This window comes from Vulpes lagopus, chromosome 2 (assembly GCF_018345385.1).
Source record: "Vulpes lagopus strain Blue_001 chromosome 2, ASM1834538v1, whole genome shotgun sequence".
NCBI lineage: Eukaryota > Metazoa > Chordata > Mammalia > Carnivora > Canidae > Vulpes > Vulpes lagopus.
In genome coordinates this window covers 9,371,226-9,390,571 of record NC_054825.1, presented here as the reverse complement: position 1 = coordinate 9,390,571, position 19,346 = coordinate 9,371,226, and the positions used below count along the sequence as shown (strand labels likewise).

Sequence of the window (19,346 nt, the reverse complement as noted above, 5' to 3'; positions counted from 1 at the left end):
CAGGGAGCTCACGGTCCACTGGGGGAGCCCAGTGTTGTATAATCCAAAGATGCACATGGGTGTTGTAGGCATTGGGACCCACACTTCAGCGTTCAGTGGGGATGAAGTACTGGAGGGCTGCATGGAGGAGGGGACACTTCTGTTGAACCTTTCTGAGCAGGTATCTGCTGGGCAGCGGGGGGCATCCAGGTAGAAGGAACAGTGAGAGCCAGCACAGAGGGTGAGAAAGGCCCTGGAGGGCTGGTGAAAGGCAGGGTGTGGGGTTTGGCTTGAGTACACAGAGTGAGAGCAGGAGGCAGAACCAGAGGAAAATTGCAGGGGTCAATCTTGGAGCACTTGGAGTCCCGCTAAGGAGTTTGGACAGCAGTGGACAGCCTTTGATGGGGTCATAAGACCAGGTTTGCGTTTGTGTTCAAGGAGAAACGGAGAAAAGAGCCCACCTTTGTTTATCTTACTCTGTGATCACACAAGTTGACTATAATTCGGAGTTTCCAGATTTGCCACTTAAGATACTGGCAGCCTCTCTTGTTTAATACATGGGTCCTTACCGGTAGGTTGAAGAGCCTGCCTTCCTCTTTAGGATCGTTTGGAAATTGGCTTTCCTGAGACACCCCCCTGAGGTCCTCCCTCCTTAATAAAGAGCCTCCAAGTCTCATGCCCCTATATGGACAACGGTTTAGTGCCTAAGCTGCTGCCCACCAGGGAGCTCTTTGGAACTGGCAGGGCTGTGGGCTGTTCTTCAGGCGACAGGAGGACACGTGCCCAGTGCCCACAGCTCACCCCGACTAAGTGGAATATACAGCATCATTTTACTTGCATCTCATTGTACGTGTAAACAGAAATCTTTGTTTGTTTGTTTTGTCTGTTTGTTTTTTGTCTTTTTCCTGAAAAAAATGTATGGCCTCCTCCATAGCTAGCCTTGCAGATCAGAGCTAAGACGGCTGGCCTGACCCTGGGAAGCCAGAATGTATGTGCGTTTGGGTGGAGCAGGTCAGCAAACAAGGAAGGCAGTCGGAATTTGGGGATTTTGGAAGGAGCGGTGGCAGCAGGAGGCCAGAAGGGAGAGAGAGAGGCAGCTGCCTGGGAGAGAAGCCACTCCCGTGCACCAGGCCTTTCTGAAGCTACAAAGGGAGGGGAGGCTCACAGGTGAGGTTTCTGAGGCAGGGAGGACAATGGAAAAGGGAGGGCTTAAGGCCCAGGCCTGGCGGCTGTGAGGAAGCCAGTGGTGTTGTTCTGCTGAAGGAAGAAGGGATGGGGGGTGGGGTGGAGGTGGGCTGTCCAGGCACCCGGTTCCTGCTTGAGCTCCAGACCCTGGCTGGGCACTTGGAGTTCTCCGAGGAAATGAAGGAGCAGCATCTGAGTCTTCAAGAGGCACCCAAGCCCTGAGTTCCCCCTGCAGGTGTCAGGAAGCAGGGTGCATTTTCTTCTTGTCTGGGACCTGGAAAGAGCTAAGGTGGAAAGCGTGTGATGCACAGGGATGGGAGGGGCCAGCTCACCTCTGGGTGCCCCGCAGACGAGAACCCGTGACCTGCTTCTCAAGTGTCTGTGCCTGTGGAGTCCCTTGCTCTGAGTGATGTTGGCTCTCTCCTCCTCTTCCTCCTTCCCTTTCTTTCTGAAGCATTGCTTCCACATCCTGGAGTGAGAAAGGTGTCTAAGGGGAAATCGAGGACTTGTGGGGCCTCGGTCTTGAAGTAGCACCAGGGAGTGTCTGGTTATTTTTCTGTATCCGAGTATTTTTGCACATTCTTCGGTGGAAATGCTAATTTTCCATCACTGTGTCTTTGTTGTAGGTTTTCTATTTGCTTAGCGGCTGTGGAATGATGGAATTAAAAAAATTTTTTTAAATTATTTATTTGAGAGAGAGAGAGAGAAAGGAAGCATAAGCAGCGGGATGCAGACTCTCTGCTGACCAGGGATCCCGACATGGGACTCCATCCCAAGACCCTGGGATCATGACCTGAGCCGAAGGCGGACACCTAACCAACTGAGCCACCCAGGCGCCCCTGGAATGATGATTTGGTCGACGGATTTCTATCAAGTCTGATCTTGAGTGGCCCAGTCTGTTCAGTCCTTCGTTGATCTCGACCACCTGAGCCAAGCAGATGAACCCCCTCTGTTGTTGGCTTTTGAAAGAAGTGCTATATGGGAATGTCAAGAGTCAGAGCTTTTCGATCTTAAATTCAGGCACAATTTGTCAGTCTCCATTCACACCAGAGCACATGCTCTCACCAGTACCACCTCCTTCCAGTTGTGTGAGCCAAAACTGAGGCAGAATCCTTGGTTCTTTCCTTTTCTTCTCATGCTTGATCTGTCAACATGTCCTGTGACAAATAAAGAGGAGATAAGCCCCTAATTACTTAATTCAACTTTCATTAAGATTCCAGCTGAAACCAGAAGCATGACTTTTAAAATAGTAGGAACCTTGAGATAATGGAAAACTTTGAGCCTTTGATACAAGAGATTTGAGAAAACAAAGCACAAAGCTGCCCTTGTCCTAAAAATAAGAGAGAGGCTGGAGCTTGTTTCTAAGTCAGGGGGCTCGAAGGCCCGAGGCATTGAAGTAGTCAGGTGGCCATTGTCAGATTCATACCTTTTTCTGACCCTTTCATCATCAAATTGAGTGGTATAGTGGCAGGAAGGTCAGCTCTGAGAGTCTATTTTAACTCAATTGGGTTATTGTCACAAAACCCTTAACCTTGAGATGGTTTGCCCGTTTGATGTGGGAAATTGTATCGTTCATTGGAGCTTTGTTATGTGTAATTGAAATCTGAGGTTACTTATCAGCCTTGTCATATTCAAACCACTGATTATGGCTCTCATACTTTTGTTATTAAATCCACCGGTGTAAGAGATGATTCAGGGTCTCTTGGGGTCAAGAAAAACTATCTTCTTTCTTTTTTTTCTTTCTTTCTTCCTTTTTAAAAGATTTTATTTATTTGAGAGAGGGAGAGAGAGAGAGATAGCACAAGCAGGGGGAGGAGGAGAGGGGAGAAGCAAATTCTCCTCTGAGCAGGGAGCCCGACAGAGGGCTCGATCCCAGGACCCCAGGATCATGACCTGAGCTGAAGGCAGGTGCTTAACCAAGACTGAGCCACCCAGGCGCCCTACGAAGAACAGTCTTCTTTCTTGTATCAGTGATGGTGACAGTAAAAGTAAATGCTTATTTTAGCCCAAACTTTTCAAAAGCACACTTGGGATCTCAGCTTTTTCCTCCACCTTCCACGTGGGTCTCGAGTCCGACCACTCCTCACCTTGGCTGCCAGTCAGTCTAGTGCTCGGCCCCACCTTCTGTCTCTGGACTCAGTCTCCTCCCTGTTGTGATGGGCTCTCCCTCTGCCCCCGCTGCCACCCTGCTGCCGTCATCAGAGCACTCACGGTGGCCTTCACAGAGTCCTCCCCCGTGGGAAGCCCTCTGCAGGCCTTCCAGCTTCTCAGGGCAGACTTTCTGCTCCGGGCCCTCCTCCCCAGGGCCCATCACTCAGCCCACCCTTTGCACCTGGCAAGCTCCTTCCCATCCATGGGCTCTTCACCAGTTTCTCGGCCTGGAACCTTCTTTCCCCGGCTCTGCGAGGACGGGCCCCTCCTTCCTTCTTCATGTCCGTCTTCATGTCTGTCTTCCTTTTAGGGTACGCCAGAGAGAGAAAAACTCTCTCTGCACCCCAGAGCCCAGAACGAACCGAGCCAGCACTCCTTCTACTTTGCTGATTACAATTTGTCAGAGTGGCTGTGAATTAATTCAGTAAATATTCGAGTGAAATTTATTGCTTGATTTTACAATTCCTCGCCCACAGCCATTTTAGCAGCGTGTGTGTGTGTGTGTGTGTGTGTGTGTGTGTGTGTGAGAAAAAGAGCATGAGCTGAGGGTAGGAGAGTGTGTTGGGTGTGTGGGAAGAGCAAGAAAATCACATTCTCTTCTCACTGCTCTGTAAACCCATGAATCCTTGGTATAACTGTCCTCTGGCTACAGGGGGCTTTAAAGAAAATAGGACCGTGCTTTATGTTTCTCTGATTAGGTTCAGGCGAGGAATACAGGAATCTTAGTTGTAGGATTTTAACTTACTAACGACTGGAGCCAGTCAGCACCTTCTCAATGCCTGATTGTGCAAGTATTGACTCACTTCTCAGCAGCCTCATGTGGTCCATGTTCCTACCTCTGCAAAGGTGAGGAAACGGGCCCAGGGAAGGTGTGTTAAGGCACCTGTCCAAAATTTGGAGCCAGATCTATAAATGCTCGTTTTTATTTTTATTTTTTACGAACACCATGCTGTTTCCTTCTACAAAATTCTCAGAATCAGATAATTCAGATATTATATGTGAAGAGCATGATTTAATTCAGACTTTGTCAGTTCAGAATTTTTTTTTTAAAGATTTTTTAAAAAAATGTGTGAGACACACAGAGAGAGGCAAGACACAGGCAGAGGGAGAGGCAGGCTCCCTGTGGGGAGCCTGATGTGGGACTCGATCCTGGGACCCCAGGGTCACGCCTTGAGCCGAAGGCAGACGCTCAACAACTGGGCCACCCAGGTGCCCAGGTTGAGAATTTTTTTTATCTGGCCAAACATGATGAGTGTTTCTGTGAGGATGTTTCTGAATGAGATTAACATTTAAATTAGTAAAGATTTTATTTATTTATTTGGGGGAGGAGGGGCAGAAGGGGAGACAGAAGAATCTCAAGCAGGCTCCAGGCCTTGATCCCACAGCCCTGAGATCATGACCTGAGCTGAAATCAGGAGTCTGACACTTAGCCAACTGCACCACTCAGGCGCCCCCCTGTTTAGAATTTTTTTAATAAGTGGGTCAAAGACTGAGCGATGTGGCTGCATTATGTATGAGAGAATGGTGTGAAAATATCCTGAAGTAGGCAGTGCCGTAAGAGAAATGCACGTTTTCAAGGCATTGAACAATACTTCTTCTCTGCAACTGGCAGGCTGTTTACAAGCCATTCTTTTCCTCGTGGTCACATCAGTGGTCACATCAAGAGATCGGAAGGAAAGGGACAGAGGATTTAAGTGCTCCCTTTTCGTACAAAAGCTCTGTTTGCAGACATTGGTAGAAAACGAGCTTTTAAAACTTTCTAAATGTCAGGCTTTTTCCTAAAGAGTTCTAGGCATCCCATCCCCAGCCCAGGTTTGCCACATTTTGCTTCTGGGGCAAAGTCATCATTGAGACACACAGTGGACCACACGTTGCCATTTATTTAGCAGAGCTGGGAAGGAATTGTTCGGGAGAGTTTGTCTTTGATCCGCAGAGACCAGCTGGGGGAGGTATTGGCTGAGCATCACCCCTGGGCAATGCCGGGGGAATTACTGATTTTCAGATAAATGAAATATAACAATGACTGAACCTACTCTTAAATCAGGAAAGCTTCAGGTCTGGGAAGGCTCACTCAAGGTCAGCAGTCTCAGCAGGAGGATGTGATGCTGTGATTTGTTATCCCAGCTGCTTGGATCTCACAGGGGGCTGCTCGGGGTTTTAGCAAACTGGGTGAAATCTGCCTGTAAAGTGTATACAGTTGACCCTTGCACTGCGAGGCTCCATTTATATGTGGTTTTTTTCCAATGCAGTTCAGTGCTATAAATATACTTTCTCTTCCTTATGATTTCCTTAATATTTTCTCCACTTTTATATGGGTTTTTTTCCGATGCAGTTCAGTGCTATAAATAACTTTCTCTTCCTTAATATTTTTTTCTTCTCCACTTTTATATGGGTTTTTTTTTCTGTTGCAGTTCAGGGCTATAACTATACTTTCTCTTCCTTATGATTTCTGTAATATTTTCTCTTCCCCACTTTTATATGTGTTTTTTTCAATACTTTCTCTTCTTTATGATTTTCATAATATTTTCTCTAGCTTACTTTCTTGTATGAATACAGTATATAATACATGTAACATATAAAATACATGATAATCAACTCTTTATGTTACCAGTAAGGTACTTGGTCAACAGTAGACTGTTGGTAGTCAAGTTTTTGGAGAGTCAAAAGTTATACTTGGATTTTGACTGCATGGGTAGGGGGGATGGTTGGTGCTCCAAACCCCTGTGTTGTTCATGGGTCAAATATTTATGTTAAATGCAATGACCTCAACGTGATTCAGTAATGAATTCATGCTGAAACATTAAGAAGAGACGAGTATAGGGGTGTTGATGTCCGATGCAGGAAAGTCCTCAAATCCTTTGTTGTTGTTATTAATAATAATTTGCAAAAAAAAAATTTGTAAATCTTTGAAGGACTACTCTAAAGGCGAAGTTTTAAGTGATGAATTTTAAAGTCAAAACACACGAGCTTTTATTGTTGATGGAAAGAGCAGGATTCAGATTAGGAGGGCAGCTTCCAAATGTGCTTTTCCTCCTTTTGACCAGAGATGGGGGGGATTGGAGAAACGGCGGGGGGGGGGGGGGGCATGTGCGCACACACACACACAGACACACACACACTGGGGGAAGGGAGGGCAGAGGAGAGGGAGACAAATACTGAGAGACTCTAGGACAAATAGAAACCCAGCCCAATTCAGAGTCTCAGAGACACGCGGAAATAGATATGGAGACAGACAGACACTTAGGTGAGGGTGCTTTGGACATAAAGAACCTGGGAGCCCTGAATGCTAAGGCCAGAACCACCCTTGTTCTGCTGAGTGGAAAGAATCTGCTCTGAGCTTGGTTAGCACTTGCGTCACCCTTGACCCTGTGATGACATGTCGCCCTCTGAGGTGTGAGTCAGTGAGGGTAGCAGAATTCAGGGGCTGGCCTGAGCCAGTTGGGGGGCCCCAAGGGTCTGGGTGTCCACAACCTCCCCTGTCACCTGAGGTAGGTTCCAGGAACCTCAAGTGGTTGTAGTCAGGAGGGCAGGGCTGGGGCCACTTGGACACGCCCTTGGTGGTTGAATGAGGGACAGGCTAAGGTATGGCAAGGGACAGCAGAGCATGAGAGAAAAGGGCCGAGGATAGGGGATCCAGGCTGGCCTGGCAGGTGCCCCCATGGTGGGGATCATGAATCCAGATGCAGAAACCCCATTGTTTGATCCATCACCCCAGAGCTGAGGATGCCTTGGAAACCCGATGGCACCCAAATGTTTGCAGACTCTAGCTGCCATTTGCAGGAGCCCTGGGGTCACAGAAGAAGCCACTTGGTTTGGGACAAGGGGCACAAGACATGTGCTCTTGTCTCGGCTCTGCCCCGTGGGACTCTTTAGCCCCTCAATGAGTCACAGGTCCCCTTGGCTTTGGATTGTCAACCTCGGGTCCCAGAAGGATGCTCATGAGCTTCTTGAGAGCAGGGAGCTGGTGTGTCTGACTTGGCTGCCCAGGTGCCTGGCTCAGAACAGGTGACAAATCCTACTGAGATTGTCGTGGAACAATGTCCCTGTATCCCCATGCCTTGCCTGTTGTGGGGGTCAGGTGGGAAGAGAAGTGAGGAGGCTGAAGAACAAGCTGTAAGGTTGGCTGAGATGAGCAGTCCCTGGGGGAGGCACCCCCAACCTGGTGCCCAGGTCCTGCCTGGGAAAGGACCCTGACAGCAGACGTTTGTGGCTTGTGCATGGTGAGCCCAGGAGGCAGGGTTGAGTGCTTTCTGCTGGTTGTGGGAGCACCTGAAAGGGCAGGCCCCAGGCAGGTGTGTCTGCCCTGGGCTGTGCAGGGAGGAAGGCTATATTCCAGCTGCTGCCCCTGCCCCAAACCCCTGGTCCGCTCCTCTTACACCACGCTACTCTGCACAAAATCCAGCTAATCAGACCCAGCCGAGGCCCATTCCTTGCCTTCTGGAAACCTGGGCTTTGCATGATGAGCAGATCTGGGAAGGCCCCTGGTATCCCCAGCAGCGTGGCTGGGCCCTGTCCTCTTCAGGCCGGCATCCTCCCCTGTAGCAAAGCGAGTGTGTACTCGTGTTGAGATATCTTTTCTGATTACAAAAACAACACTTATGTTGCCTCTGTGCACGTATATTCCTGTCTCTACACAGGTATATGTCTGTTATGTAAATGTGCATGGATGTTTCTGTATATTTATGTTTCTATATAATTGTCATATCCCAAATAAGCTCATACTATATATAATTCCTTAATTTGCTATTTTTTCCTACTTATTACTCAACTTGGAGCTCTGCTGACTATACACGTGAACCCACCACACCCACGTCAACAGTGTGTGGTGCTGGGGGTGGGTCTGGCACTTGCCAGGTGCTGGGGAAGCCTGCCCTAGTGGGTGACCAGACATTACGCTCTTTCTGAGTTCTTGCATCGTCTTTTATGGTCCTTCTGTCTCACAGATCCTCAGGCTTCATAGATGCTGTCCCTACACCCGTCTGCCCTGCCCGTTCTGATTTGTTTTGGTTTCAGAAACTAGGTACCAAACTGTCTTGGTCTGTTGAGGCTAGGTTAAACAAAAGTGCCATAGGTGGGGCAGCTTCAACAACAAACATTTATTCCTCACAGTTCTGAAGGCTGGAGAATCCCCAATCAACAGATTTGGTGTCTGGTGAGAGCCTGGCAAGGCGGTTCCCTGGGATTTCTTTTATAAGGACACTCGTATCCTTATCCTTATCCTTTTTTTTTTTTTTTTTTTTTTATTATTTTTTAAATTATTTTTTTTTTTAATTTTTCTTTATTTAGGATAGTCACACAGAGAGAGAGAGAGAGAGGCAGAGACATAGGCAGAGGGAGAAGCAGGCTCCATGCACCGGAAGCCCGATGTGGGATTCGATCCCGGGTCTCCAGGATCGCGCCCTGGGCCAAAGGCAGGCGCCAAACCGCTGCGCCACCCAGGGATCCCCTCTTATCCTTATCCTTATCCTTATCCTTATCCTTATCCTTATCCTTATCCTTATCCTTATCCTTATCCAAGGGTCGGATCAGGTTCAAATCACATCCATCACACTGGGAACAAGATTTCAACATGAATTTTGGGGACACACGTATCCAGTCCATTGCACAAAGCTACGAGAATAGTATATAAAAGAAGGATAAGTGTGTTGTCAGACAATACCAGAAGAGCTTTTCATCAAGGAAAGTGCCGAATCTTTAGCACACGTAGTTGAACAGAGACGTTTTTGTGTTCCCTTGATCGCCGGTGAAGTCTTAGCTGGCTGGTTTGCTTGTTCACAGTCTGACCAGGTAGGGTGTTCTGGAGTTCTCGCTAGAGAAAAGCGAAGGACTCCTGACGATAGTCTGTAGAAAGCTCCTTCTTCTGTCTTTCTCATTTCCATGTGTTCTTTTCTTTTCTTGCTAACGTCTATAAATATCTTATTTCTGGTTAGATTTTTAAGAATCTGACTTTAAAGATTCCAGCTTAGGTTACCCAAGCAAGGAGTTCAGCTACACAGATGAGATTTCGGAGATATCGTTGCAGAAGGCAAGGGCATTAAGAGGCAGTCGAGTCCCTTTCTTTGTCAAGTCCTGAGACTTGATTGGCATTCTGGCATTTCTCCAGGATCCCGTTGCAAACAGGTGGCATCAGGAGCGCGGGGCTGCTGGCTCAGCCTTCTTTCTACCCTGCCTGCCCTAAAGCACTCAGCCACTGGAGCGTCTCTTCGGCTAAGTGCCTGGTGTTGTTGCAGATTAGGCGGTTGCAGAACGAAATGTGTGTAGGGATGTTGCGTTGGGCCCATGTTTGTGTGCACCCAGACATGCACGACGCCACACCGAGCCTCCTCCATTCTGGAAACACTCCCCCCTGCCGCTGGGGTTTGTGGGCTGTGTGCACCTCAAGGGAAGGATGACGATCAGGGTCACCCTGAGAGGCCCGGTGTCCTGCGGGACGTACTTCTGTTCACAGGCGGCCTGGCAGGACAGCCGTCCCACGTAGTGTGTAGGCTCCAGATTCTCCTTCATGCCCAGATCTGTAGCTGTGACTAAATAAAATAGGAGACTTAGCTTGCTAGCAGATCACATTTCCCCAGCTTCCTAGTGGCTGGAGGCCACGGGCAGAATCAGAGCGGCAGTAATCAGGGGAAGGGATTATCCTTACAGTTATTTTTCCCCTTATTGGACAAGTAATCCAAGGGCCCAGGCGGTCAGGGGACTTGCTTGAGTTCACCCACTTACAGTGAGTGACGTCCTTGGAAGGAATTCTATGGCAGGTGCTCATTGCCTTGGGGGAAATTCTGTCTCCCATCTTCCATTGGATCTGGGTGGGTTGCTTATTTGTGTGTGCTCTTAGCCTTCACCAGGCCGCTTCCCTCCCTGAGATGCCACCTAGCCTAGAAGCGGCCAGTGTGTCGACTGCTGGTGCCCCTGGACCCCCGATGGTATCTCCAAGTGGCCCCCAAGTGCTAGCTACTTGAATCTGAAAATGGGACCTGCCATAGCAACCCGACAGATGCTAGGTGCCGGGAATCTTGGGAGAAGTGTGCTGTCATCTGCTTTGGTTCTTTCCTGGAGCATCAGCCTGGAAAACTCTAGCAACCTGGCTTGCCAGAACGAGCTCTGTATTCATGGAAGATGGCATCTGACCATGGCCTCCTTGGTCACCGACAATCCAAGAAATGTCTTAGCATTTGGTCCTGTTGCAATGACATTCTCCCTTGACCTAAATGTCGAAGAGCGATATTGCAGAGAAGGTTCCTTTCCTCTCTGCCTGATGGGCAATTTGAAGTGAAAGAGACTTTTCGGCCAACCCCCCCCCCCCCAAAATGACCAGTCTGGTCAAGCTGCTTTAGGGAGGAGGGAAGTGTGTGTGGGTGTGCGTGCGAGAGTATGCACATGTGTTGCGACAGGGACTGTCGCATTTCTTGACAAGGCTGTCCAACGTGGTGTATTTCGATAGAATTTGATAGAATTTAGTGCAGGACAATTTCTTGCACAAATCCATCAAACTCTTAGATGCAGAGATGAGGGAGATGGTCTGATCTGTCCAGAGCTCTGTGTTGTTTCTGGAGGGTCTCTCTCTCTTCAGGAATGGCAGGTGTCTTTCAGCCTGGAGGGTGTGAGCCAAAGCGTAGAACTTTGGGCCAGCACTGTCACCTCTCTCTGGGTTTGGTCTCAAAGGGAAGGAGGCCTGAGGGCCACTTACCTCTTGCTCAGGTGGGCCCTCCAGGGGTACCTGAGAGGGTGGGGCTTATGTCATGGGAAGCCCCCCTGCCTCTAGAGTGCCTGCACTTTCACTCTTGGGGGGTGGTTCCAAGATCTCTATCCCCAGGCTCACTTTCACTAGAATTCTGAGAAATTGCCATAGAAATAGATAACTTTCTAGGTAGATAACTTCCCTTTAGCTATTTCTTGGGGCATCTGGGTGGCTCAGTCAGTTGAGCATCCGACTCTTGGTTTTGGCTTGGATCATGATCTGGGGGCCATGGGATCAGGTCCCCCATGGGCCTCCACGCTCAGCAAGGAGTTCTCCCTCTCCCTCTCCATCCTCCCCTCCCCCAGCTCCTGCTCTCTTCTTTTTCCCCCTGCCTCTAAAATAAATAAATAGATAAAATCTTTGAAAGAAAGAAGAATGAACTATTTCTTGATAACGAGATAGCACTTCAGTAGAGGTAACTTTAGATATCCTGGCAGGGAAACTGCAGTTAGGTGGCAGGGCACTGCAGTTACGATGGGGGAGGCTCATACTTGGACACAGTGTGTAATGAAAACAGGCCGGTTCTATTGAAGGTCCAGCCAAGGCTCTGCCAAAACGAGCTGGTTACCTTGGGAAGTCACCGCAGCTCCCCTGGCCTCAGTTCCCTTGCTTGTTTAGAAGGATGTGATGAGAGATGCCTGGGTGGCTCAGTGATTGAGCATCTGCCTTTGGCTCAGGGCATGATCCTGGGGTCCTGGGATCGAGTCCCACATTGGGCTCCCTGCATGGAGCCTGCTTCTCCCTCTGCCTGTGTCTCTGCCTCTCTCTCTGTCTCATGAATAAATAAAAATAAAATCTTAAAAAAAAAAGGACATGATAAGCATGTTGGAATGAGAATTTTTCTCCCATCTTCAGGGTTGGAAAATTCATTCTGTGATATTTGAGATTTACTTTCCCAAGCCCTTGAATTACCTCCTGTAAGACTTGAGCAAAATGTAACTGCTTAGTGAGAAGCCAAAAAACAACATTTATAGCACCTCTTTAGTGAGAGATACCCATGTTTTGGGGCCCCTGGCTGACTCAGTCGGTAGAGCATGTGACTCTTGATCTTGGGGTCTGGAGTTTGAACCCCATGTTGGGTGTAGAGATTATAAATAAATAAGCTTAAAAAAAAGGAGATACCTATGTTTTATTTATACACATACACATTCACACATGCTTTTGTGTATATACATATATGTGTGTGATCATATCATATTATGCTAATTTTATCATGTGTTGTGCTAACTTACATTGATGTATTTGTGTGGGTGCTGATCTTATACTATTTTGTTGTTACAGTTCATAGAAGTAAAACATGAAAATATTGAAAGTAAACCAAAAAGATAGCACAACAGCCCTGGGGTCCTACATTTTGCCAGCTGTCTTGCTTTGGGGACAGTTTCCACAAAGTGCTGTATTTTAACACAGTGTGTCATCTGTGGAGGGGCTGATTTCTTCATTGTGTGAAGCAGAGGTTTTCAGACTCTGCTCAGTGGGACCTCAGAACTATATATTCTCTGAAATCCGAGGAAATATTTGAAACAATACTTTAAAACTTTGTTGACACACACCTGGGGAGCTTGGCAGGTTTGGTTTCGGTGGCTAACACAGTCTCTCTGTACTTGGTGTTGGGTTACATGTTTCTTCCTCTCTCTCTCTCTCTCTCTCTCTCTCTCTTTTTTAAGATTTTATTTATTCATGAGAGACACAGAGAGGCAGAGATATAAGCAGAGGAGGAGGCAGGCTCCCTACAAGGAGCCCAATGCGGGACTCGATCCCAGGACCTGGGGATCATGCCCTGAGCCAAAAGCAGACGCTCAACCACTGAGCTACCCAGGCACACTTGGGGTTACGTGTTTCTATCTTTCCTTCCATTCTGGATCCACCATACTGTGTCGCCTTGGATACCACCAGCATATTGCCTTGTGCCAATGGATTAATTTGGTTTTGTACTGTCAGGTAGCTGTTTGGCGCTGTCTGCCTTATTAAAGAATATCCGTGATCACAGGACAAACTGTTAAGAAACAGGTGCTGTTTGCAATCACTCATCAGTCTGCATCAGGACTCTGCCTGGTAATGTGCAACCTGGGGAGCAGTTAGCAGATCCCAGGCTGCCGCTGGCATCCAAACCCCTGGTGTCAAGTTATCAAGTTTGTCAAGATGGCTTTATTGTTCCCAGTGATGGACTTTGTCATAAGAATATCTTCTAAATTGAGCTTATAAAATAAATGAAATCCTGCTTTTCTCAGTGCATAGGATTCATTTGGAAGAAGAGTTCTACTGTCGAAAATGTTTGGAAACCACTGATACAGTAAAAAGAGGGCAGATTTTATAAGCAGACAGTTCTGGATTTGAGCCCAACTTCCAGTGCTTGCTAACTAGATGGCCAAGGGCAAAGTAATTTGCTTCCCTAAGCCATTGTTATGCCATCTGGAAAATGGGCCTGTTCTCCAGCAGGCAGGCTGTTTTTCGAGATTACAGAGAAAGGTACAAATGGGCCTAGCCCGGTGCCTGACACAGAACGGAACAGCTCAGCATATAACTATGATAAAGCTTTTCATGCTAGGAATTAAAGTCCTCATATTTCATGACTGGTCATTAAGAGCTATCTTTTATGGAAAGACATACATCTTATTTTATTTGCATGTATTTCCATATTACCTTGTGTAGAGAATATCGTGTATGCATATCCTGGTAAATGCATTTGCCTCTAATTTAGAGACGTTTTAGCGGACTGGAGTGGCACATTCTTTCTGATGCATCTTTGCGGCAAATTAATTTCCCTTTCTTTCATTTTGAAAGTGCATGGAGCCTTAACAGAATAATTTATTGTACTTATTTTTTTCTAGTAGGAAAAAAAAAATCAAACAGCCGAGGGGAGCTGCTTTTATGCATTGGGACTCCAAAGTGCTGCTTTATTTTTATGTACAGGCTCTTTGTGGGTGGACTGCAGAAATCCCTGCTCTTGGAAATGTTTTTGAGCCCTCTGGGAAACTGAACAGGGGGAAAAGAGCTAATTAAAAAAGCTGCCATCCGCCTCCTCTAATTAACTTGCTCTCTGCTCCTGGGAGAGGGAGCGGAAATGTGAACACCACGCGGGCATCACCGGAAGTAAATGCCATTCCTGTGGTCCACGGTCGCCCGTGGTGTTTTGATGCAGAAGTGGTTCGTGGTAAACAGGCAAGGGACCACAAAGGGGCTTGGTGTGCCCTCTCCCGCCCGCGCAGGGCCGCGGTGAATGTGGCTCCTTCTGAGCAGGTGCACCGGCCGGGCAGCTGCAGCAGGGGAGACCTCATTGGAATTCAGCAGCTCGGACCCGAGAGCATCCGGCCCTCCCTGTCGCTTGCTTGTGCTGTTGGGAAAGAGCAGGGGTCCTTTGTGCTCTAAAGCCGCACGTCGCCAGGGCCCAGGGCTGCAGAAGCCCCGGGAAGAGCGCAGCCGTTCGCTCCGTGCCTCCACCGCACGCTGGAGCAGCTCACCGCGTCCGTGGCCGGCAGTGTGGCTAACTTCCTCCTGACATCTTGGACACATTTAGATCCCAGGGGTACGGCAAGGGGATCAGGGGTGGGACCTCACGGGACAGAGGCTGTCCTTCGGCAGAGATGGCTTTTGCGACCTGGCGGATGTGGCCCTTGGTGGAATGGGCCCAGTGGATGTGGACTGCGGTGACCAGCAGTGGAGACTCCAGCCTGATGGCCCTCCAAGGAAGCTCTGGAAAGAGGCAAGTTGGCTCCGTGCGCCTTGTCCCGACGTGGGCAGCGACGGGGGCAGGGTGACATCCAGGGGGACCCGAACTCTTATTCCTCTTTGATACTCCAGTGAGTGACGTCCTTGTGTTTTTCATGCTGGCGAACAGGCCCTGCAAAACTCCGCTACCTTGATCTGCTTGTCGTCCACGTGTGTATCCTCACGTCCCCCAGACAAAAGCTAAGGCCTTTGATATTAATGTGTGTTTGTAAAACGTCAGCTGGCCCCCATCCTGTTTGTGTGGGTTCAGTCTTTACGCGTGAAACTTGATAGCGTGCAAGCTTCAGCTCATTGGATCTCGTCAAAAGCAGCTCTGAGGTTTCTGTTCTGTCTCTTTGGGTCCCTGGAGGGCCTTGTGGCTGGTTGGAGGAGCCAGGGTTCTTGGGGGTGGGGTCTTTGGCGCTGATAAAATGAGTCACTGACAAGTTGTAAAAAACGTCAATGTGTAGATTTTTCTGAAGGAAAACTCGCTGGATGGCTCCTTTTTCCTGTGCTGGCTGACGGTGGAGGAGATTGGCTTGGTTCCTGGTTCTCTCCGCCTGCTGGCAGATAGTCTTTAGAAGATGCTGTCCTGCGTGGAGGTCACTAGTCCATTGACCCTCAGCAGCATGAGCTCAGCAACGTGAGCATTTCATGCTCTAGACTCACCTGGTTCGTCACCCTCTGATTGTGTGTCTTCACCCAGATTTGTCTGCTGGGTCACTTTTGCCAGCAGCAGTCCTGAGTATCCACCCTCTTGATGATTACCTTCCCTGTTGCAAATGAATAAATGGCATTTTAGTCTCTCTACGATATCTCGAGGTGGGAATCAGCCCAGGGGATGCTGCTGCTGCGGCTCGCACTCTGGCATCCTCAGAGTGAGGTTGGTTCAGGGCATCTTGGGCAAGGGAGGAGCTGCCCCTGCAGCCTGAGGACACATGCTTGGCTCCAGAGGTCTCATTCTTTTTGGCTCAAAATTGAGCCCCTGGGAGAAGCAGGATGATGGAGAAGGGCTATCTGCTCTGGGTTTTCTAGAGTCCAGGACAAGGCTTTAGTTTATTGAGCAGCCTCCCTCTTATTTCTGAGTGGGATGTCCTTGGTGTGGAAGTTTGGTCCAGTTCCCTGGATGAAGAATCTTCCTTGAGAGCAGACCTTCCAGCAGAGCGGCAACGGTTATTATCGTTATCAGTGAGGTCAGCAGGCTGGGTTTTATGTCTTGGTCTGGTACATCCTCCAGTGAGCTGGCTTGTCAGCTTACTTTTGTTCGTTCGTTCATTCATTCATTCAACAGATATTTATTCATTGCCTCCTGGCTTAGGCTCAGAGATGCTGTGATAAATAAGGCTTGCCCTCATGGCCTTGGAGCTCAGTAGATGAGAAAGATAACACAATGAGGAAGTGAATAAATCTAGAATAAGTTATGAGAAGCTCTGGGAAGGAAGGGCAGGGGAGAGAATGATGGGGGGAGAGACCATATGAAATTTGGTTTCATGGAGTATGGACCCTATGATGTGTTGGAACCATGGCATCGTAATGTGTTCTGGGAATATCAGTTTGACTGAATTGGTGCCAGAGTTGATCAAAGGTTCCCTTGTGTTTGTATTTGTCACTGAGGCCAGAAATATGTATTTCTCACGGGGCTAAGTTCAAAGCATACATCATTTGGGAACAAAGCTGGTGATAATGAGATTCCCTCTTGGGAATCATGCTGGGAAATGACTTTCCTCACATCTTTCCTTGAACAGTTAAATTGGGCAACAAGCCTGGATCTCGCCGTCCCGGGTAGGGGTCAGAGGGTCACACAGCCTCAGCAGCGCTGGCCCCCGGCCCCTCAGAGCAGACTCAGCCCTGGCCCCTGCCTAATCCTGTGCGTTTCTCCTTCTCTCTCCATCAGGAGTTCTGACTCTGAAGAAGCATTTGAGACTCCCGAGTCCACGACTCCTGTCAAAGCTCCACCAGCCCCACCTCCGCCGCCCCCCGAAGTCACTCTAGAGCCTGAGATCAGCGCACAGCCTCCCCTGGAAGAACCAGGTAACCAAGGTCAGGTACTCCCCCGGGGAAGCTTGGGAGCAGCCCTGGGCTAGGGCAGCTGGATGGGGGGTACCCACTGGAGCTCCTTAGACACTCCCCAGCCACTGGCGTCTTTCTGCTCCGGGCTCTGCTCACTGTATCTGAGTGAGCAGATGCAGTGGATTATTCTGTTTGCTTTGATGATGTTTAGGGCTGGCCTGTGGGGAAACCACTCATTTAGTCCTGGTACCTTTCACTTGGCATCCGGAATTGGGTTTGAGGGGACAAGTGGGTCTGGGAGGTTTCTGTGTGGAATCCTATCTCGGGTTCTAATATTTGGCCCTTGATTCCCATAAGAACACTAGTTCTAGACAGCCCACATGAACCTGCATTTGCGTAAAGACCATAGCCTCCAGGGGCTGGGGAATGGAGGTATGTAGTAAATGGGAAAGAAGAGAAAGCCAGAGATACCCAAACCCATGCAGGATGGTTCATTTATCCCTCATTAACCACAAGTCCCCTGATTTCATATCACTTTCCAGCATCCTGTCTCCCTAGTGTGACTTAAAACACAGACCTTTCCCTACCTTTCAAGTATGATTGCTCGAGGTAGGAGGGGATGGGATAGATCTCGGTCCCCAGTCTCAGCCTGCTCACCTGGCTTGTGTTTTGTGTGTGCATCCTCCAGTTACACCAGCAGGAGTGGGACTACCCCCAGCATGGAAGTTTAATATGAGAGCTGGAAGGAGATGGGGACTGCCAGAAATGGTCCTGCAGGCTGGTCAGGGGTCAGGTGGTCCCAGAAGTGATTCTAAAGGCTGGTCAAGGGCCAGGTGGTCCCAGAAATGGCCCAGCAGCTGATTAGGGGGCTGGGTAGTACTGTCCTTAGACCTGCACTACCTTCCTGCATTGGGTTGTGTATTTTAGAGGGCCCCACTCTGACTTTCCTCCAGCCACAGTCCTCTCTACATGGTGAGGCTGCAGGGCCAATCTCCTAGACCACACTCTGGATTCCTAGGGGCAGCCACTTCCTGGGCACATCTGGTCCCCTTCCCATGGCCCATCTTCCCAGGTTGACTTTACCCATGTTTGTATCTTGGAGGAACCAAGGATGGGGCCGAGACCTACAGGTGGGGTGTCCACACACCTGTGCTCAAGGCCACCCCAGGTAAGGGAGGAGAAGGAGCAAGCTGATGGCTGGGCCTCCATTCATCCTCTTACCCTGGCCAGAAGCCAGGGGAACTGTAAAGTCAAATGACATTTTGACCTTGATATTGGTTTTACAAAAAAAATGGGTAGAATTCTTTCCACCTGTCCTGGGTTCAAACAGGCCATTGTTTTAGAAAGGGTAGATACTCTAGGGCCGATTCCTAAGCAGATTTGCTCCCCAGTCCAGGGGAAAAGGGTTAGGACCAGTTTTGGGGAGGGTAGATGTCTTCGCTGGTGTCTGACAAATACGATTTTCATACTCTCCCATCTCTGACAGCTCATCAGCTAGTAGGATCTGATTCTGCATGGCTAGCCTGGGGTCTGGGCCCTGAGAGGGGAATTATTGCAATTTATTTGGTTTTATTTTTTATTTTTTTTATTTGGTTTTAAAGTAGAGAAGGAGCCAGAAGGACTGCTGAGAGTTTTTTAGCGTTCCCATTTTTAATTCCATATTATGAAACATCTAAAAATTCATTTCCTATAATACTGCAAAAAAAAAAAATCACCCTTAGATTGTAAGCCCTAGAGCAAACATGTGATTGGAAGTAAACTATCCTTTCTTGTGTGTACAAGTTCATGCCCACACATGGGATACTTTAGGAAAGAATTGAGAAGAAGATGATGGTGTGTTACAGTGTAGGGTCCATCCACCTGCTCCACGGAAGTGCATGCACAGGGAAGGATGTGAGCTGATGCGCACCTTCTAGAATTTCCAGCCACTCATCCTGGGAGCATCTGGGGATGATTTGGTGCTTCTGTTCTTTCCTGTGGCCTGTCGTTGTTCCTTTTGCCTGACTTGCTTTTCAACAAAGCAAAGAACAATCTCCATTCTTAAAAACAAACACGCACAGCACCGGCCTCTTTCTTAGGACAGCAGCTTCGGAAAGAATGAGCATCACAGGAGATTGAGAGACAACCGCCACCCCGAAGGGGTTGGAGCTGGTAATTGCCACGAGCCACAGCCCCACAGAACTTTTCACGACATCAGTTGGAGTCTTTGAACAGGGATTTTCTGCTTCTCTTTCTTGGAAAACTCCAATGAAGCTAAATATAAACCGCTTACATAATGAGGACTCTTACGGTTGGGATCGTGACTGCTTAGAGCCCCCCTGGCTTGGGCTGTACAAAGATCTGTTTGATTTGCTGCACTTGTTAGAAAAGTCTGCTCGTCCATTCTGCAGACAGCGTGGGGCACAGCAGAGGCGTGAGTAGGCGGGTGTGCCTGCTTTCAGAGGTGGCTAGAGGGGGAGAAAGGTTCCTTCGGAGAACTGCAGGAAAGAAAGGGCACCGAGGGAGATACCTATTGTTTGGTTTTCCTCTGCAAAGTGCCTGGGATATTGCTAAAGGTGCCAGAAGAGCCACATGAAAT

The 19,346-nt window shown here is 48.6% G+C and overlaps 1 protein-coding gene across 1 annotated transcript in view; it reads left to right on the top strand.

Annotated features, from left to right (window-relative positions):
- The window catches only part of TACC2 (transforming acidic coiled-coil containing protein 2), a 219,079-nt gene that overhangs the window by 153,498 nt on the left and 46,235 nt on the right, over positions 1-19,346 (top strand). Inside the window, exon 9 of the mRNA XM_041730819.1 lies at positions 16,653-16,789. Within this exon, the coding sequence (XP_041586753.1) occupies positions 16,653-16,789 (137 nt within the window). The remainder of the gene's footprint in view (positions 1-16,652; positions 16,790-19,346) is intronic.